The sequence below is a fragment of the Mycotypha africana genome (genome assembly GCF_025528875.1).
Source record: "Mycotypha africana strain NRRL 2978 chromosome Unknown BDF20scaffold_5, whole genome shotgun sequence".
In the NCBI taxonomy this organism is placed as follows: Eukaryota; Fungi; Mucoromycota; class Mucoromycetes; order Mucorales; family Mycotyphaceae; genus Mycotypha; species Mycotypha africana.
Genome location: NW_026515729.1, coordinates 1,831,297 through 1,852,078, shown reverse-complemented (window position 1 = coordinate 1,852,078; position 20,782 = coordinate 1,831,297). Strand labels below are relative to the sequence as shown.

General features: G+C 36.2%; 7 protein-coding genes and 1 non-coding gene across 8 annotated transcripts; 4 read left to right on the top strand and 4 right to left on the bottom strand.

Moving 5' to 3' along the window:
• The first annotated feature begins 153 nt into the window (after positions 1-153).
• Positions 154-2,337, top strand: BDF20DRAFT_871289 (ATP-dependent RNA helicase DHH1). Its single transcript, XM_053081096.1, has 4 exons — positions 154-390; positions 451-517; positions 631-1,356; positions 1,437-2,337. The coding sequence occupies exons 1-4, from the start codon at positions 377-379 to the stop codon at positions 2,052-2,054; spliced, it is 1,425 nt and encodes a 474-aa protein (XP_052936670.1). The 5' UTR covers positions 154-376; the 3' UTR covers positions 2,055-2,337.
• BDF20DRAFT_871267 (AAA domain-containing protein) lies at positions 2,325-8,013 on the top strand. Its single transcript, XM_053081095.1, has 18 exons — positions 2,325-2,558; positions 2,631-2,714; positions 2,803-2,970; positions 3,043-3,996; positions 4,066-4,167; positions 4,232-4,440; positions 4,506-4,595; positions 4,668-4,795; positions 4,864-4,954; positions 5,027-5,159; positions 5,237-5,443; positions 5,525-5,730; positions 5,813-6,014; positions 6,098-6,589; positions 6,665-6,926; positions 7,005-7,072; positions 7,157-7,353; positions 7,424-8,013. The coding sequence occupies exons 1-18, from the start codon at positions 2,436-2,438 to the stop codon at positions 7,665-7,667; spliced, it is 3,960 nt and encodes a 1,319-aa protein (XP_052936669.1). The 5' UTR covers positions 2,325-2,435; the 3' UTR covers positions 7,668-8,013.
• Positions 8,014-8,188: 175 nt separating this feature from the next.
• BDF20DRAFT_871265 (uncharacterized protein) lies at positions 8,189-8,894 on the bottom strand. Its single transcript, XM_053081094.1, has 2 exons — positions 8,616-8,894; positions 8,189-8,553 (listed from the first exon to the last, which is right to left on the bottom strand). The coding sequence occupies exons 1-2, from the start codon at positions 8,638-8,640 to the stop codon at positions 8,411-8,413; spliced, it is 168 nt and encodes a 55-aa protein (XP_052936668.1). The 5' UTR covers positions 8,641-8,894; the 3' UTR covers positions 8,189-8,410.
• On the bottom strand, positions 8,826-8,898 carry BDF20DRAFT_t86. Its single transcript has one exon. It is a non-coding gene; the product is annotated as a tRNA-Phe (tRNA).
• Positions 8,899-12,753: 3,855 nt separating this feature from the next.
• On the bottom strand, positions 12,754-14,595 carry BDF20DRAFT_871259 (uncharacterized protein). Its single transcript, XM_053081093.1, has 8 exons — positions 14,510-14,595; positions 14,349-14,418; positions 14,253-14,273; positions 14,046-14,138; positions 13,788-13,939; positions 13,325-13,687; positions 13,185-13,260; positions 12,754-13,108 (listed from the first exon to the last, which is right to left on the bottom strand). The coding sequence occupies exons 1-8, from the start codon at positions 14,548-14,550 to the stop codon at positions 13,004-13,006; spliced, it is 921 nt and encodes a 306-aa protein (XP_052936667.1). The 5' UTR covers positions 14,551-14,595; the 3' UTR covers positions 12,754-13,003.
• Positions 14,596-16,493: 1,898 nt separating this feature from the next.
• BDF20DRAFT_871257 (UV radiation resistance protein and autophagy-related subunit 14-domain-containing protein) lies at positions 16,494-19,181 on the bottom strand. Its single transcript, XM_053081092.1, has 7 exons — positions 18,475-19,181; positions 18,135-18,317; positions 18,028-18,062; positions 17,555-17,960; positions 17,266-17,495; positions 17,125-17,203; positions 16,494-17,050 (listed from the first exon to the last, which is right to left on the bottom strand). Exons 1-7 carry the CDS (start codon positions 18,829-18,831, stop codon positions 16,574-16,576), a joined length of 1,767 nt encoding a protein of 588 aa, XP_052936666.1. The 5' UTR covers positions 18,832-19,181; the 3' UTR covers positions 16,494-16,573.
• Positions 19,182-19,772: 591 nt separating this feature from the next.
• Positions 19,773-20,045, top strand: BDF20DRAFT_820317 (uncharacterized protein; the record flags this gene model as incomplete). Its single annotated transcript, XM_053077533.1, has 1 exon — positions 19,773-20,045. A coding segment is annotated over one exon (273 nt), but the record flags the coding sequence as incomplete, so codon positions are not given.
• Positions 20,046-20,203: 158 nt separating this feature from the next.
• BDF20DRAFT_819593 (uncharacterized protein) lies at positions 20,204-20,371 on the top strand (the record flags this gene model as incomplete). Its single annotated transcript, XM_053077471.1, has 1 exon — positions 20,204-20,371. A coding segment is annotated over one exon (168 nt), but the record flags the coding sequence as incomplete, so codon positions are not given.
• Positions 20,372-20,782: the final 411 nt, after the last annotated feature.

Sequence of the window (20,782 nt, the reverse complement as noted above, 5' to 3'; positions counted from 1 at the left end):
CTTGCTACATTGTCAAAAAGTCATAGACAAGGCTATTCATATAACAAATTCTACTTGAAAAGATTCTTGCTTCTCAGCAAAAAAAAAAAAGAAAAAATAATAAAAACGGAATTAAAATGTGCCGTTCCTTATTTCTCATTCTTCATTCAACTGGTGAAAAATTCCAGCTTCTAAAGAAAATTTTCATTTCATACATTTCTCTTCCTTTTCATTTATACTTTTTTTTTTCACAACCATTCAGGCCAACAGAATCAATAACCTCTAGCTTTATCCACCCGTTTATTTCTATCTTCTTCAGCTTTTTTTTTTTATTTCAATACTTGAGAGGACCTACTTTCTTTACAACGCGCAAATCTCATTAAATAAATTATTGTCAATGAACCCAGTCAGGTAATTCAAGAAAGTGTACGTTGTCAATCGCACACTACTAAACTGAGAGTACAATAATAGCCACGAAAACGATAATTGGAAAAAGAACTTGAATCTTCCTGCGAAAGACCAAAGACCACAGACAGAGGTTAGACTCAGTTTCATATAATAACGAATGAAAAATCATGTCTTTAGGGAGCTTTCTGTATTAACTCCAAACATGTGCATACAACGTGTTTCTTCATAACGAACTATCTATAGGATGTTACAGCGACAAAAGGAAATGAATTTGAGGATTACTTTCTAAAAAGAGAACTATTGATGGGTATTTTTGAAGCCGGATTTGAAAGACCCTCGCCTATTCAAGAAGAAGCCATACCTATTGCTTTAGCAGGGCGTGATATTCTTGCTAGAGCAAAAAACGGTACAGGCAAAACAGCAGCATTTGTGATTCCTACTCTTGAAAAGATCAACAATAAGAAAGCAAAGATTCAAGCATTATTACTCGTTCCCACCCGTGAATTAGCCCTCCAAACGTCGCAAGTATGTAAAACACTCGGAAAACATTTGAACTTACAGATTATGGTCACTACTGGTGGTACAACTCTGAGAGATGATATTATGCGTTTAAGTGAAACTGTACATGTACTTGTCGGCACACCTGGCCGTATTTTGGATTTAGCTTCGAAAGGAGTTGCTGATTTCAGAGAAGCAACTACTTTTGTTATGGATGAAGCCGACAAACTTTTATCGCCCGAATTTACGCCTATTATTGAACAACTTATCAACTTTTTCCCGAGAGACAGACAAATTATGCTTTTTAGTGCCACCTTTCCTATGATTGTCAAGAATTTCAAAGACAAGTTTTTAGTCAAGCCTTACGAAATCAATTTGATGGACGAATTAACATTACGAGGTGTTACTCAATACTATGCTTATGTCGAAGAAAAACAAAAAGTCCATTGCTTAAATACATTATTCTCAAAAGTAAAATTCAGAGTAAATTATGTTTATATGTCTGAACATTTCGACTCACTCTGGAATTTTTAACTTTGTTTTTTTGTTAGCTTCAAATCAATCAATCAATTATCTTTTGTAATTCTACCAACCGTGTCGAATTATTAGCCAAAAAAATCACAGAGCTCGGTTATTCGTGCTTCTATTCTCATGCTAAAATGTTACAAAGTCATCGTAATCGAGTTTTCCATGATTTCCGAAACGGTGTTTGCCGTAACCTCGTCTGTTCCGATCTACTTACTCGTGGTATCGATATCCAGGCCGTCAATGTCGTGATCAACTTTGATTTCCCCAAAAATGCTGAAACTTACTTACATCGTATCGGTCGTTCTGGCCGTTTTGGACATTTGGGTTTAGCGATCAATCTTATCACGTACGAAGATAGATTCAATTTGTACAAAATTGAACGCGAATTAGGCACGGAAATTCAACCTATACCACCCGTCATTGATAAGACATTGTATGTAGCTCCAAATGCTTTGGATGAAGCCGAAGTTCAACAGCCCAATAAACAACAAGCAGTAGCCATCCGTCAACAGCAACAAAATCAAGAACAGCAAGGAGACCAACAGCAGCAGCAACAGCAAAGACAATACAATAATTATCGATCCAATCAACAATGGCGTGGAAGAGGAGGTAGAGGCGGTGGCGGTGGCGGACAACGTTAGCTTGCAACCAATACCTTTCTTTCCAGTCGCATCGACAAGGAAAAACATTAGCACCTTTCAATCAATGTAAGAAGAGACTAGTATCAGCCTTTTTTTGTATCAATCCTCATGATAACAACAATGAACAAAGACCCTGAAGAAATGATGTAAAACATTGCTTAACCATTTTTTTTTATGTCGGTTTTTGTTGGTTTTTTTTTTCAAATCATTTAGTTTCATGCGCGCTGCATAAAAAATGTTAAGGAACAACACGAAATAATAAAACTACGCGTGATAAATTTGACTTTGAAATTATTCTAGCAGAGAGGAACATCATTAAAAAAATGTTGACGCTTCTTCCAAGTTCATCGAGACTCTTCAATTGAAGCATTATTAGGTGCAATGTCGCATATAGAGAGTATGGCTATTCTGGGTGTACGTTCGTTCAGCCCAGACGAACCAAGCTATATTAGATTTCAATCACCTTTAACGTTGATCGTCGGCCCTAATGGATCTGGCAAAACCGTATGCAGTGCTGATAGCAGACTAGTAAAGAAATCACTTTCTGAATCGTCTTTTTCCTTCATATTTTCATAGAGCATTATTGAGTGCTTACGATATGCTTGTACAGGCGACTTTCCACCTAATAGTAGAGGCGGTGCATTTGTCCATGATCCCAAAGTGAGATTCACTGAATACCCCCCCCCCAAAAAAAAAGAAAGTAATACTGAATATATGCATGGCGGACTGATCTATTATTAAAATATAGCTCGCAGGTTCTGATGAGGTCAAGGCACAAATCAAACTCAAGTTTTACAGTGTGAACGGTCAGAAAATGATCTGCAGTAGGTCACTATCTGTGACAAAAAGAGGCAAAACCTATTCTCAAAAGGCGATTGATAATGCTCTCTTAAGATATGACCCGATTACAGGAGAGGTGAACTACATCACAAGGAATATCCAAAAGTACATCAACATTGCTCACCAGTTCCTCCTATTTTGAGTCTAGGCTTTTAGTATAACAAGTAGGTGTGCGGATATGGACTTGGAGCTCCCTCTTCACCTGGGCGTTACTAAAGCAATATTGGACAATGTGATTTTCTGTCATCAAGAAGATAGTAACTGGCCTTTATCAGAATCCAGCATCCTCAAAAAAAAGTTTGATGATATTTTTGCCTCTAAACGCTACGTTGTTGCTTTGGAAGAGATCAAAAGTCTTCGAAAAGAGATAACACAAGAAACCAAAATTGCTAATGTACAATTGGATTCCCTTAAGGAAAAGGCCGCTAAAGCCAAACGTATCCGCAACGACTTGACCCAATTGAATCAACAATTGAACGGCAAACAAGAAAAACTACAAGCGATTGAAAATGAGATCGAGCGAGTGAGTGAGGAAACCGTTCGGCTCAATTCAATGTTGCGTGATATCGCAAACATAGAAGAACAGATTCAAACTCTGATTCATAAAAAGGATTTCTTTGAAAGTACAATGCGTTCGATCGAGTCACATATTGTTCCTAGCGATAAATCGACAGAAGCCTTGAAAAAGTTGCTGGAGGATCATCAGTTAAAAGAAAATCAAAATCAAATGGCGAAAACTGATATGGCAAAGCAAAAGCAAGAATGTGAAAGAAAGTTAAAGAAATTGCAAGATGGTCTCTCGCAGAAGCATACAGAAATGGGTCGCTTGGAAGCAGCACAGGAAGAATATGAGAGACAGATAGCATCTAGAACCGAATTGATTCGAAGGATTAACGAGAAAAATAACTTGGAGTTATCAGAAGAAGATGGATCTGCGGCGGCGGCTGAATTAAAGGAATTCATGATCGACTTGAATAGAAAGAACAGTAAATTAAAGGAAGAAGCAGTGGCAAGGCAAAATAATCTTTCTGACGATGTGCAAATGTTGAAAAGTAGAGAACTCTCTATCGATGAAAACAGAAAGCATCTAGAAAGACAAATTGTAATCATCACACTATTTCGAAGGGTTAAAAAAAGTAATGGAAAAGGGAGCTCACATAAATTGTTTTAGGCTGATGATCAAATCAGAATTGAAGCTATTACGCAAAAAATCGCAACATATCGAGTATCTGAGCCCGAGATTGAAGCATTGGAAAAGAGGATTATTGAATATGTAAGAGGTGTTTATTAACTCGAATGCCCTTCTTTATTAATAATGTATCACGCTATACTCGTAGGAAAAGAAACTTAGCAATATGAATGATAGCACCGACAAAACAAACCAAGAGCAACTGAAAGTAAAAGAGCGCGAATTAAAGGCATTGGATGAGGAGATCATTGAGCTAAACGATGAACTAGCAAGACTAAGTAAACAAAGCGATGCTCAAGCTCGGTTATCTTTGAAGCATAAGGATAAAGAAACCAAAGAGACGACCGTTAATCAAATGTATGTGAATACGTCCATTATTGTCTATAAAAGAATGTTTGCTTATCAAGAAAATTATACTATAGATACAATGCAAACATTAACGCAATTGCACAGTTGTTGGGCCATAGACCTGACATTGCTAATCTTTTTGGAGAACTCGGAGATTATAGCAAGTGAGTCAGATCAAAGTAAGAATTTCAGCTATATATGGGGGATTCAAAAATAACACAACCATGCTTGTTAAGTAAAAAAGGGAAGGAGCTAGCAACTCATATCGAAATAAGGAATAAGGCTAATCGAGAACTGTCGGCCGCTGATGCTAAATTAAACATGGTTAAGCAAAATTATCAAATACAGAAGAAAGAGTTTGACAGTAAGTTCTTCGTTTACCTGTGGACTTTGAACTTGATTGATCTAACTATTCTCCATACTACATTTAAGAGTATCATGCTGCTGTGAAGGAAATCTGTGGAAATAAGGATTTACCCCAAGAGCTTCTCAATATGGAGAAAAAGTTAACAACATGGAATGAGTAAAGTATTCTTTTTCAGGTCATTTTGCAACTCTGGCATAAATCAGGCTCATACTGTTTCTTTTTCAATAGAAAACTTCACCAAATGGAAGGATGTGAGATGATCTACAAACGCTATGCTGAAACTCAACGGAAGAGTGGATGCTGTCCACTCTGCACAAGAGAATTCAATGATGAACAAGAAATCAATACCTTCCAGCAACAGGTAGGCATGCAAGTCAAATTTAAGCCAACTTTAACTTTTAAGATAGGTACCAATCAATTATAAATTTTATGTCACAGCTAGAAACAATGCAATCTTTTATACCTGGACAGAAAAGAACATTACAAGAGCAATTGCATCAGCTCCAGAGAAGGAAAGAAAGATACCAAAGCGCACAAGATACATGGGTGAAAATGAACACTTTAAAAAAGGACCTTGAAACGATAGAGAATAATATGAATAAGTTAAAGAATGAGCGAGAATCCTGTGCCAACAGAGTTGATGTTGTAAGCCCATTATTCAAATGACATATAGTACCTTTCTTATATATAGGTTACTGATGACTTGTCTCTTATCGAATTGCTTAGTCTTCGGCTGATTTTGTTGAGGTTAATAACTCTAAAATCAAAGCAGACCAATTGCTTTTGGTGGCAAGCAACGTCAATCGTATATATAATGAAGTTAAAGTGCTTACAGAAGACATAAATGACCTCGAAAGTGAATTACGTGTGTCGGGTCTAAGACGCACTATCGGTGATGTTCAGAAAGAACTGGAGCACAAGAGTGACGAGAGGTAAGTGCAATTCGTAATAAACTTGCTGTTTAATTTGATGTTCCTCGATACTTTTTACCTTTTACTAATATGCTTTCTGTAGCAAATCAATTCATCGTGAAATCAAACGTATAAATCAAGATATGACTGCTAACAACAGCCGCAAGCAAGCTATTGAGCTTTCTTTGAGTGATTACAGAGCCAAGAAAATGAACCTTGAAAGTAAATTGAATTTCAAAATTGGATTGCAATTACAAAGAGAAGAACTAGAGGAACAGAAGAACAATCATGAAAATGAAATCAAGGTAGCAACTTCTGACATATTCCCTCCTACATTCATAATGAGTTCCTGAAATTTTTCCACATTTTCTACAAATACGTGCTACAGAATGCTGATCGGGATAGAATACCTTTAAAACGTCAACTTGAAGTGGCAACGGAGAAATATGAAGCAGCTATAAAGGAAATGCGTGAAGTAGAAGAAAAGGCTTCTGCTGAAACGAATGCCATAAGTCTTTTTTTGGATCGCTTAACTGAAGTTAATAGTAGCTTATTGAGAACTGCAAGAATAAACAGTCCTGAAAACGTCAATCGTTTGAAGAATGAAATAGCTGAACTGGAAGAAAATATTAAGCAATTCACTACTGCCATTAATACAATCGATGAAAAAGTAGCTATCTTTGAAAAAGATGAAGCTGAAAGAAAAGGTATAGAGCGTGACTTACAAGACCAAATCAAGTACCGTGAAATGAAAGAAGGGCTTCAGGTCTGCCAGCAAGAATTGAGCGACTTGAGGCAACGACAGACAGAAAATACTTCTGGGGATTTAAAAACTGATCTCAATAAAGCACGCGACAAGGAATCCGAATTGTTAGACAAGGTATGTACGTGTTATATGTTTGATATATGAAAAGTGTCGCTTGTTTTAAACACTTCCTTTCCTGACTGTTGATAGAGGGGAAGTATCCGCGGCGAAATTGGCCAAATACGAGAGCAAATACGTCGTTACGAAAATGAACTCTCAAATGAATATGCCGATGTTGACGGCCAATATGGTCGCTTATTCATCGAAACGAGAGTCAAAGAGCTTGGTAATCTTGATTTGGAAAAGTACAGTAAAGTACTGCAGACTGCCATTACAAAGTATCATGCTTTGAAAATGGAAGATCTCAATAGAATCATTAAACAGCTGTGGATTGAGACTTATAAGGGAGGAGGTAATAATTTGTTCTGTCATTTTATTGTTTTATCGTTTGCATTTGGCACTTACATGATCCTCATAACGTTCACAAAAGACATTGATTATATAGAAGTCCGTGCTGATAGTGATGGTACTGGTTCTTCTCGCTCACTTAATTATAGAGTAAAGATTGTCGAGTCTGTCTCACTACATACATTTCTATTTTTATGTATTGACTAATCCTTAAAATCAAACTTTTTTATCTAGGTTGTAATGATAAAAGAAGGTCAAGAACTAGTGATGAGAGGTAGATGTAGTGCCGGTCAGAAAGTGTTAGCTGCTATCATCATCCGTCTTGCTTTAGCGGAGACTTTTTGTATCAATTGCGGTATTTTTACTTTGGATGAGCCCACAACCAATCTTGACCGCGCGAATATTGAGGCTTTGGCAGAAAGCCTCAAAAAGTAAGTATATTATGTTCGAATTGTTGCTCGATCGATGCTTCCTAACATGTTGTTGAAATCGTTAAAATAGAATAATCGAAAACAGAAGCAAACAAGCCAACTTCCAATTCATTATTATTACACATGATGAAGAATTTGTCAATTGTCTTAAACAGTCATCCATTCTAGATACGTACTATCGCGTACATAAAGATCATGGCACTAACAGTATTATCACTATTCAGAGTGTATCCGGCCTACCATTCGAAGAAGACGGGCATTTAAGCAACGTTCTTCAACAAGACAATGAAGAGCAGGACGCAAACGATCTATAAGTAACATATTTTGGTCATTATATTACCGAATGTTAGAGTTATTCTACCACACAATACCCTCTTCTGTGTCAACCACTTTGCTTTTTTGGCAATAAAAATTGCATGCAGAACAATCAATATTAATGTGACCTACGTCGAATATCTTCCTCTAAATAAACATTTCTCGACATTTTCTTCGCGGTTGTCTAGATGATTGTGATTGTAGACTGTGGTCTTTCTAACTATAATACATTGCATTGTTACCTACGTAACTAGCCAATGAAAAACAATTTAATTCAGACCTCTATTCCAAAAAGACTATATAAACCCCACAAATTTGACAGAACAATAAACATTAGATCTCGCTTGTCTCAAAAATCTTATCTTAACTTCTACACTAATCAAGTGTTATTCTGCCTTCTACTTCTGCGAAGTAGTATTAATCATTTAGAACTTATTCTTTTGACTTCATTGCTCTTAACATAACCAGATTGTACCAGATACATCTCAGTTTATCGTTAGACTTATTCATTTAGTCAAAGATCATAAATCAAATCATATAATACACATAAGACAATATAAGTTGGTTACTAATAACCTGGTGCTTACTACTCGCTCGAGTCTTATTTCACTGTTCAACTTATTTCTCTTATTTACTTAAGCTCCTTTACCTACTCTACACATGTTAACAGCATAATGAATTGATGAAATGAGCAAGTATTTTCCATGTAGTTTGAACGTTGGGTGAAGGTAATAAAACGTTTTTACAGACAAAGAATAGATGGAATAGTAAATATGTTTGCTAGGATAATCAAATAAATAACGCTACATAAAAATAAAACATATAAGAACATCAGCCGAGAGTAATAGAGCACTTGCTTGAGTACCAAGGGGAAATAAACAATGGCTTCAAAAAGTTAATGACAATTTTGATAATGGTTGCTTATATCATGGATTAATTATCCTGACCATTTGATATCTTCACAAAACACATCAATTGTAATAAACGGTCAAAATTTTGAGTTTATTAACAGAAGATGTTGATTTAGTTGATTAATAAAAGAGGTAAAATGAAAAAGTAATATAAGATAAGGAAAGATAAAAAGGGTATCCCGCTGACAATGTTGACTCAATCGAGCATTTGTTACATATACCACCAAATGAACGGGAAAAAAAAATTGCGGCTAGAGTGGATCGAACACCCGACCTTTAGATCTTCAGTCTAACGCTCTCCCAGCTGAGCTATACCCGCTTTAGTTGATGTTATGCGTGACGTAGATTGTCATAGTAAATTTAAGGAAAAGCCGGTCACATGATTTTATAAGCAGCGCTGGACCGAAGAGGGTGTATCTAAGAGTAATCGGAGAGTAGAAGTATGTAGTAATAGCTTAATCTGGGGTATTTAATGAGATGAAGTATAATAAATAGAACAGGGCCTTTCTCCATCTATAATTTTGTACTATAAAGTTGGTCAGAGCTTTATAAAATCTCATTTACGATATAATCCATATCATTGAAAAGCGAGATTGAAACATTCTCTCAACAAAAAAATTTAAATTGTATCACGTGGAAGATAGTTGATTGGTTTGAGTTTGTCTGTCTTTTTTTTTTTTTTTTGTTTAAAGTCTGTCTGTGATTTAAATAGAAGGAAACATCCCACGCACCCATACATTTTGAATTCCTGGCTATGACAACACACTGTTAAGTTTGTCTGCTTGACCTTTATCTGACCTCGTATTACACATATCAATGTTGGCGAAGCTACCAATTGAACGGTATACGTATTGGATTGCGTTGATGGTGTTGTATATATGAGCCAGAGTTCTTACATAATGATCGGAGTTATGACATTAGGAGTAACCATAGCCATAATACGAGATTAGACTTCTTCTAGAATCTTTCACAGTTGAAATACAGCGACAGATGTTAATTATGATCTACAAATGCTACATATGAGGTTTACATATCCATAGTACATAGTACTTCAATAATAACTCACTCTTTCACAATGATCTGTCAGTAAGCAGACATTGGTTAGTGGTCTTACCATTCTATTTTTATATTCGTCGCCCAATTGCTTACAGTCCGATCCTCTAACCTCTCAATGAGTGAGTACCCGCGCTCAACCATAGTGAAGGTACCCGTGTCTTTGATGAAACAGTCTATATGACACCGACTAAACCTGCTCTACTCAGCCCACCACATCATCCTTTAAAAGATAGAAAATATTTCTTCTATATATGTTTTTCTTTTGTACGATTTTCACTGAATAAAGAGTATAACAAGTTCTCACAGAATTCGAACTCTTTTGATTAACCTTGATTCTTTGAAGATCAACAGATGGCTACCGGCTCGATTGGGATAACTGCCGTATTTGAGGGTAGATTATATACCAATATTAAAGATTATAATTCACTTTATGAAGGATAAAAGATGAATTATACAATACTGCAAACCAGAAATAATTAGAAACTACATAGACTCTAATATATGAGTACCGTGAATTAAGCGTTGTGTTTAGTTGACAGCATCTTATGAAATGTGGAGAACTCGTAAACAAATTATACAAGATCCTCACACCTCAGTACTGCTGAAATAATATAAAGTAGAGTAGGAAGCGAATATAGAATAAGTGATGATTCTTATACGAGATTAGCTACAACGTATAAGGCTGAACAGGTTGTCATTTAGGATATATAGTTTACTTATTTTACTATAACACATTACTATATGACATAGGATATATAGTCGATTTAATATATGGACATGCAGGATATATTGATTCAACACCAAAGTATAATAGGTTATAAGTACTATTCTTTGCTTTTGACGTAAAGAATAATTACAAGATAAAAGGCTGTGATCATCCTTTACAATAACTGTTCACTCAACTCAAACACCACGCACGAATACTATTTTCATTAATTAATACTATTTTTCTGCAAGCAGTGCTGCATAAAAGTCAGCATGGGAAATAGGTTAGTTGCATGATCACTAGATGAAGCCATGGATACGTTTGCAAGTCCACCCGCTCCGTGTAGATGCGTAACTTCCTTAAGGTGATTTTTATTCTTTTACAGTTCAGAAGACGTACGTCTTCTTTGAGTAGAATAGCTCAGCTCTCAGTTTCTAGGTCCCCCAATATGAAGAAATTATTTGATTTTTCGCAGTATATATTTTTCTTCTCTTTGAACTTTTAACTTGATTCAAAATAAAGTCTTACTAATTTGGTCTTGTCAAGCTTTTTATTGTTTTTAACTAAGTGCTATTTAACTCAAGTTGTCAAATACCACAATAACATTAGGATTTATTTTGATTTAATACTTTATTTCTAGATTTTCGAACATTTTAAACTTGTATGCCAGTCGAAGAATGATCACTGACGTGTTTGGTGAGGTAATGACTACAATAATCGAGTACGTACAACCAGGTAGAGAATGCATTCTATTACGGTCTATCTATATTGTACCTCATACAGGTTATATACAACATTATAACAAGATACAGGCCTAGGCATATGTAAACACACATGAAGCATTTGAATCTGAACTTATTCACTAGCATACGCGCCCCGCCTTAATATAATTGCCATCAAACCTTACATAGTAAAAAATCTTTCTCTGAAGAGTAATAAAGACACTGAGTTTAATAGTCTTAGACTTACAATAGTTACCAATTATCAGCAACTCTTTTATTCTGGCAGATTCAAGGTATTCTTGCAGCTCTATAATCCACGATCTATCGTCCACCAGTTGCGTACCTCTAATATGGGAATGATTATAGATGTTTGCTAGAGAGCGGTATTTGTGCGTGTTGTTCGTGATTACATGAACAATTGTTATATTAATAAAAAGTAATTATGCCTTTAATTTCAAGAAGGGGAAGTGATATAATAGCTTGCTATATACCTAAACATTTTTTAGTCTTAGGTAAAGTAAGTAGAATATGTTTTACAAAAATAGCCTATTCGGTTCTTATGTAGGGTAGCAAATCTCACTTTAAGAATTATCTATAATCGCTTTTCTTTGTTTAGCTTTTCTTATTATTAAACATTCCACCACTTACCAAAACGGGAACGAGAATATGAGCCACGATGTTTGTGTGTCGAAGTTTTATTTTAATACCTCGTAAAGCATTGTAATGATTGACTCAAGCAAATATATCACTATCGCATCTCAAAGATGACACTGCTCAAAATCGCGCGTGCTTTCTCATGCATGAATTTCTGGATCAAGCGAGCTCTCATAAACCCTTCCTTCCTCTAATTTATCAGTAACCTACAAGTATATATTACGTCTTGCGTATATATTTCGGCAGTGTGGTTTCAGAACGATCGCCTTTGAGAATTTGTTGTAATCAAGCACTCAAATATACATACATTATAGCATTATTAGTTGCTTTGCTTTATCAATATGTACACTGTATAATTGTTTCGCGCTTTAGCTTGAAGCTTTCTAAACCAAAGATCTTCTACTTCCGTTCCGATTAGGCTGTATCTTGCAGTTTGCTGTAAGGTTTTCTTTTGTAAAGATTCAATCGAAGGAACACATGTACTTGAGGAATCATTTTGCTTCCATAGATGAAATTAAATGGAAATAACAAATTGTGGTAGACGAAGATATCAACTGATAGATTCTAAACAAGCGAATATACTTGCAAGAAACAATGAACTGTTTCTTGAAAGAGGGTCTTTAAATGAAAATCCAAAGATCAAATATGTTTACGTTTTCTAGTACGTTGTCGACTTTCTATTTGCAAACAATGAGATAAATTAAGAATAATTGGAATACACGTTCAAATGAGCTCATATCTGTCATAACAGTTAACTTTAGTTGGCCGTCTTTGCATAATTTCTATTTGCACAATTGAAAGTTATTTGAACGCTTCTGGGACTTATCGTCTAACGGTCACAACGGACAGGCATTTCATATCTGGAAGTTGTAAAACATACAGATGATGATTCATATGGTGGCTGTATTTTTTCTATGTCTGTCTCAGGAATGGAATGATTAAGACGACACACCAGATCCTGATTTCCTGCCGGAGGTAGGGAGCCTTTTTTTTTATCGTTAAGTTATCTTCGTTTCCTGTATCGTATGAATATAGTCGCGTAAGTGAACTAAATGTGTATTTTTTATTCTCATGTCTTCAGATTTTATTTACATTAGAAAAATATACATAAAAAGTTGAAAAAAAAAGAAAAAGGAAGTTGAAGGTGTCTACGATAGACAATTTTAAAAGAAAGAGACTGTCGCTCAATCAAGGAACTGATGACTATTACAAATTGATTAGATTTTCACATTGAAAGGAATATTATAATAAAAGTGTATATAAATGTTGTCTTTTCCTTGAAAAGTCTAATTCCTATCATGCTGACGCCAGTTGTTGTTTTGATTGCGCTGACCATTGCCGCTATAGGAAGACCAGTTGTTTTGCGGTGCGCGATCCTTGCCCCACGATAACTATTAACATATTGCACCATTTTTTTTCAGTTCTTCAGTCCATTCCAGTATATATATCAACATGAATTGTTCTTACCTTAGCATCACGGCCGTTGATATTCATGCCTTGTAAATTGACAATAGCTTCAGCAGCATGTTGATGTGTATCCATTCTACAATAGCAAAATATTATGAGTTAGCAATGGAGAATGAGCTGCCTCCTTTTCGAATACTCACTTAATGAAAGCAATTCCTCTATCAGCTTGTAATTTAATCTCTTGAATATAACCGAATTTTTGGAAGGGTTGCAATAAATCGTTATCGCTCGTATTGGGTGGCAAATTACCAACATAGACACTGGTAACATAAGCAGGTGTTTGTTGAAGAACGATTTCATATGGAAGTTGTTGACCGGGACGAGGAGGGGGAGCATCATTATGGCTTTTCTGAGTAGCCCAATTAACACGAATGCTACGGGAGCCCAATTGTTCACCATTCATAGACGCAATGGCTTGTTCAGCTTCAGACTTTTCGCGGAAAGTAACGAAACCAAAGCCTCTAGAGTTACCAGACATAGAATCTTTCATAACATGGGCATTGCTATTATATACAATGGTAGCTTATGAATATTCCGTTTCTTTTAAGTGTAATTATTCACGTGCATTTCAACATCGTCCTCCATGCTGCAAATAATACTTACATAATATCACCAAAGGTTGCAAAAGCGTGAGTCAAAACTTCATCTGTCACTTCAGGGGCAAGATCACCAATGAAAATTTGGAAGTGCTCGGGTTGTTCTTCTCTGAAGGTTGGTTCTCTGCCACCTTGTTGGGCCCAATTTACTTTGATTTCCTTTAAGTAAGGAAAAGAAATATATAATTTTTTAGCCATGATTTTTTTTTGAGAAAAAAAAAAGGGGGGGGGGGCTTATCACTGTCGTGTCTTGCAAAATTCTTACATAATCTAAAAGCTTGAATCCATTAAGCTCTTGAATAGCTCTATCTGCCGCAAGACGGTCAGCAAATTCAACAAAGCCGTAGTTGACATTAGACTATTATACAAACGTAATTTTTCCATAAGGGCAGGTATAGAAAGGGAAAGGTTAAAACGTGTTGAGCCCATAAAATTAAAGTGGAATCTTGTAAATAGATCCCTATGAACGTACGAAAGGGCCTTGTCTGTGATTCTACGATAAAATTTAGTAAGTATCGATCGGCTGCTCACTGCAAAGTTAAATAAGGCTCGTTTCAAATGAACTTACTTGAATGATCTTGACGTTGGCAACAGTACCCATAGAGGAAAATTGCTCGAGTAACATAACGTCAGTTACTCTATGCGGTGATATTGAAAATATGGTTGGTTCGATTTCTGGAAAGGTACAATAGTGCAACAATTATAAATAGTAAGAAAGCATATGTATACCTTTGATCCAAATTTCCTACATAAATAGCGGCAGCGGACATATTTCTTTAGTTTTGATAAGCTTGGAGAAGAAAGAAGAGGAAGAGCAGAAGGACGTAAAATAAAAATTTGTTAGAATACTGAGATCTTCCATAGTCAGCCTCAAACTTTGAGACTCAAAGAATTTTGATGTTTTTGAGACTCAGAGGTACATGAAGTCTGGCTGCAAGTGTAGATCGTTAATCTTTGCATATCTAAAAACCCTTCTCATTACTGCCCGTCAATTGATTGCACGAAACAATAGCGCACTAAGAAAACTTAAAAGGGAATTTTATTAAGTTATGGCTTGAGAGTGTTTAAGAAATCCTCTATTCATTTGAAAAAGAGAAATACTGACAGCAATACTCTGCTCATAAGTTTACCTTCACTGAGCTGCCTCTTCTTTCAACAATCTTTTAAATATACCAATTGATCCGTATAACGCTGCGCTTCTACTTCCTGATTCGTTTTTCAGCTGCTTTTGCTTCCATATATCTATAAGACTCGTTTCGTCTATTGAAGGAACGGAACTCGTTTCTGTCAGTTCCCATCGAGTCCGATACGTACTCACCAGAAATTCGCGAGCTGGTTCATATACAATACCGGCCTTATACCCTCTTCAGAAAGTGATTATTTTAACGTCTCTGTTCAAAATAAACGAGAAGCAGAAGACGATAGCAATGTCTGTAATGAGGATATCATTTCCAACGCCTGTTGAAGGCTGTTGAATTTCTGATAACGACTGATGGCTCACAATTCTATCAATAATATTACTACTGTGGCTATTACTACTGAACATACTATATCTTACGTAAAAAACTTTTGGATATTTCTTGGGAACGATTCAAAATTGTTATCATAGGGAAGCTGTGTTACATGCATAGCCGATGTCATAGAGTTATAACCGTTTTTCTAAGAGGGCAACAATTCAGGTACTGCAGCCTGTACTAAAACTGCAGGTGAGAACCAATTTTCATGCTCTTGTATAACTGATAAAACTATTACCTCAAATTAAAGGTCTTACAGAGCCATGAATAGCTCTAGTCGAGAGAAATGATATTTCTTTCCAGCAAAACAAGTTCAAAGTTTTAAATACAAATTAAAAAATATTAAGCTGCTGTACACTAAGCTGTTCATTACTTGCCAGACGATTACTTTCATATTGTAGAGCAGAAAGAAATGTCGAGCCAACAATATCTTCTTCTACATCATCCATGCTTGTAAATCACTGCTGCCATAATTGGTTTGAGAAATACTTTATTTCGCAAGTTTTGAGAAGGAACAACGACAGCACGAGCAAAAAATAATTATCTGGTAGGATAACAGAACGGTCTCAAAAGAAAGGATTTTTTTGCACCGATTTGTTCGAAGGAGAGTGCCATTAACGCCAAGGATTGAAAAGGTGTTGCAGAATAAGGCTGTCTGAAGCCAAGCAGAGGAATATGAGAAGACTTTTCTGGAGAGCTACAAGATACCTGCTAAAATTAGGCTCCAAATGAGACGTAAGTTCTCAAGCTGTAACTTCAAAGGTACAGTTTTTTACGTATGAAACACTATCTGAGCTTTTTTTGCGTATCAAAAGTATAAATGAAGAAAATATAAAGGTACTTTGTTGGATTCAACATATAGTCATGAAACCTCCTTGCACCATTACAATTAGCATAAAATAAGCTATTGAATTAACTGGGAAAGTTCTCGATAGAAGCTGCTGCTACAATTACGCTTTCAAACGGCAGTAGATCGTATTTTTGTTTGCATCTATTTAAGCAGACTTCGTTCAATTCTTTTACCATTCCACTATTTTACTCGTGTTGATTTCTAGCCAAAGGAACCCTCTTATCACCATCAATTAATATGGTGATTGTTATATTTCCCAGTAACAACAGCACCTTTTACAATCGTATTTGAACACAGCTGTAAGCCGTTGGTTCCTCAGTTTGCATAAATCCCTTATTGCCTACAAAGATAAATAACGTAAAATTGGATAATTTTATTAAAAGGTATTGTTGTGAGGTATGCGAGCTTCATTGATCTATGAATATAAAATTATTGATGTTGCTGTTGCTTATTTTTTAATTTGATTGCCGAAGAAGATGTCGACATCACCGAAGAATGATAGTGAGTAGAGGATGATGTAGTTACCATATCCAAAAACGCGATTGGGGCAGAGGTTGTTTGGGAGGTATTCAATAATGGAGACGGGAAATTGATGATAGACTTGGGGGAATGAGTAGCAATTGTTGTGCTAACAGAATGCGTCGATATTGATGGAGATGGAGGTGGTTGATTGTTATTGGTACTAGTAGGCTGTAAAGTTAGATGGTTGTGGTCCCGACGAATAGGATGGTTGTGTTCATCCCATTGATCGCGACCGGTACCATTAGCGTATGAAGAGATTGATAACACAGACATAGACGTGGGTTTCGACGTGACTGACGTTGTTAAGATGGCTTGGATAAAGTAGTGGATATTAGGTAACGTATGTCGCAAATCCATAACAATTAAACCATATGCATTCATCATCTACAAATTTATCAAGTTGAAGGATAAACTTTCAGTATCAGCTTTGACAAGCTTCGTACAGCACTCTCACCTACCTGTTCTATATCCTTATTTAGCAAGAAAACACCAAATTCAAATCGATATTTGTCAACTCTCTTAGAGTATAAAGGAAACCTGGAAAAAATACAGTTAAAACAGTGAAATAAAAACCCTTATGCTAAAAGATAGTTCCTTACTCTCTAGAACCAGTAATCAGTGAAACAGGGTCCGTTATAGAGGCTCTTGAGCCCATAGGTTTAATTGGATACCGTAAGGGTATTTCCAAATAATAAGCCAGCATTGACACTAGATGAGCTGTAAATCCAAGAGCAGTAGCAATTCTTTCTTCGTCTTGACCATCAAATACGGAATTGGGTAGATTAAGACCGCGAATTGAAAACTGTTGCGAATCATCAAACGACTTTTTCTTTTTATATAAAAACTATTGGACTCTTTCGTTTTTACTAGCAACTTTTGCAAACATACCTGTTCTATGGGGTATATGGAGAATAAATCTGCAATCAGTTCTTTCTTTCTTCTGTTTAACAAGCGAAAAACGTTCTGCCTCATTTTGCTATTTTCCTCTAAAATACATTCATTCTCTTGAAGTTCTTCCGAATTGATTATACAACGTTTATATGAATCCGCAAGTTTCATCTCAAAATTCGCAAGTCTCTCTTTTTGACTTTGCAACGTTTGTATTTTAGCCTTCAAAGCTTTTTTCTGCTTCATAATCCTTGCTTCTTTCTCAACCAGTTCTGTTCGTCGTTCACTCAACTCTCGTTTCAACTTAAAACCTCTTTCTTCCTCTGTAAGTATTTCTTGAATACTTTCTCTAATTTCATCGGCTGATTTGCGGGTATCAAATATGCATTCCATTAAAGTATTCAGTCTAAAGTCAAGTATGAATGTAAGTCAGCAATCCTAAGACATTACAAGTAGCAACTTGTACGCGTTACTTCATTAGACTATTATAAGTATATGATCTTTTGCTCTAAATTTAAAAACTGGAACAGTTGGCATTTTTACTTTGTTACGGAATTAATGTCAACTGATGAGTACGTACTCTCGAAATTGAGCTTCCCGATCGAATGCTCACATTATCCTGATTCAGATTATCCAATTCAAGCATACTAGTTCTTTGACTCTGGTTCATTATAAGCGTCTTGATAACCGGAGCTGTATAGAATCCATCGTCCAGTTCAAAAATCAAAGTATTTTTGGGAAATGAGAAATGCAAGTCTGAATTCTAGAAAGACATGATAGCGTTACTAGTTAGACCTTGCAAATTTAGCATATAAACATAAATGCCGTAAAAACAATCATTGCAATGGCTGGTACTCAACAGTATACATGCATAATGCAAACAATACATAAACTGCCTTCAAGCAAAAAGTATATCTTACCGAGTTTCCGATCTTTGATAATGCATTCAAATCAAGTTGCCATTCTAGCAATAGCTGAAAATGAAGGGTATCTACAGGCGATTCTGTTGAGATATTATGTACATCCTTTTGATACTGATATCCTAGTACAGGTTCACTATACTGCCCTGCTGTCTCTGGTGTAGCATGTCTTGCGTAAATACGAACTATCAACAAACTCGATGCTGCATCATACCAATTCATCCAATCAAAAGAACAAGGTAAAGATCGGAAAGTTGGGTTCACAGTATTGGGTGTTACTTCACTTTTATAAAACTCAGGAATAATGTTGCCTTCATCATTGTCATCTGTATTGTGAATGCTGACGTGCAGTGTCATAAAGGTGTCCAATAAACTCGAGGAGTGTGTGCGATCGTGCTCCTCTTTATGATCGTCGACCTCTCGTTGTTGAAGGTGATGGCCTTCTTCATCATTTCTTTTTTGATAAGCTCGTCTTAACAGAGAAGAATCTTCCACGACAAAAGCGACAGTATTGATAGAGTTTGCGCTTCCTGATCTCTTTATAGGTGACGTTGAGGAATGCCATAGAGATTGCGTTGACACTGAAGGTTTCGATGATATCTCGTCTCGTCTATATTGCTCTGATAATGATGCAGGAGTAGCTGTATTTTTACTTTCCCAACTTAAATTACGACCTGCAATAGATATGATATGCCTTATTCTTCGCTATTTTGAGTGATGCTATAGAGTTAGGTTGATTGAAGCAAAGTTTCCTCCTTAACGGCTAATTGGTTGAGCTTTTGAGAAATAATGAGATAAAACAGTAAGTATTTACCTGCCTTGGGGCAAACAAAGCTCTTTCAGACATTTGCCAAAGTTTCTGATTCTATTAACTTTGTGGTTGTCTAGAGAATAGGAATATTCCAGATGTAAACAGTTGTAACATGGAAGTAAAACGGAAATCAAGGAAACCGGAATAGAAGCAGAAAACCCGTAAGTATACAGTACCTTCAGCTTCAGATTGAGACAAAATTTTCATTTTTTTGACACAAATTAACGTAGCTATTAGTGTTAGGTTTTACAAATGAATATCACATTGAATTGCTCAACTATTTACTGAATATGTCCAGAAATAAATCACACTTGTTTTGGTTATAACGGCAAAATGAAAAGGATTTAGATATCTAATAATTTAAAAAATGCAAAATTAGCTGAATTTCAAGCTAAAAATACTGTTTAATGGTGTGTTAAAGGCCCCCCTCCCCAAAGCTCAATCACTTGGCTGCTTCTAGGTGTCAACTTCATATAAGCATCTACACAAGGTCGTTCGACCTCAACCGGAATATGGCCTGGCTGTCATAAAATCTGAAAAATCTGTCATTAATCACTTGGAGAAGCTCAAAACGCTCAACCTAAAAAAAACCGTAATGGTTCGTCTCACTCCGTCAGTAGTCATCATGCGCCATCTACTGAAGTTACTTAGTATGCAGAAGCGTCCCTATATTCTTCAAGCCGATTTTATGCTTCAGCACCCAACGCTTCCTGATAATGCTCTGCTAAAGCGTCTTCTTCCTCAAATATTCCCATCTTGATAGTAGATCTCTCTGGTTCCAAATATCTTCGTTTAAATTCAATTTGGAACAGACAACCGCCGATTAATGATAGTAAACTTTGCGTGCAACCATCACAGCGTCAAGGCATTCTGATAGCCTTAAACTCGGCGACACCTTCCAAATTGATCAAGCTGTACCGACCAACAATCAGTCTTGACCCCATTTTTTGGCTTCCGATGACGTTCAGTGAGCGTAGCCGCTGCCTCAAACAACTACTCCGGTCAATGCCCGACGAAATCGACATGTACCTCACAAAAGATCATGCCTTCAAATGTTTGAAAATGTACAACCATCTCCAGCTTTAACTCACCATTTCTGCCCCATTTCTCACCTGTTGAACAGCGTTGCAGCACAGCATGGCCCATCATGCAACTCTTACTGCATGAGAAAACGTCCCCTCTACCGTCAGACACTTAGGGCAGCTCCTCTAGATTAACTTTTGCGCCTCCAACAATCAATCGACGATAGTCCCCTGGTTAGGTGATGATTCCTTATCTTTTTTCCCTTTTTACTTTCGGAACTGCTCAGGGCAATTTGAATATAATTTTTCTGTGTGCCCACTGGGTTAAAAGTAATATTGTCATTAAAATTCAATTACAAATGCTTAAGTTCTTTTCATGCACTATGCAACGAAGCCTGTTCTTGCTCGTTTGATATGGAAAACGTTACTTTCGGAGCATAAATACTGTACATCAATGCTTCTTTTTGAAAAAGCA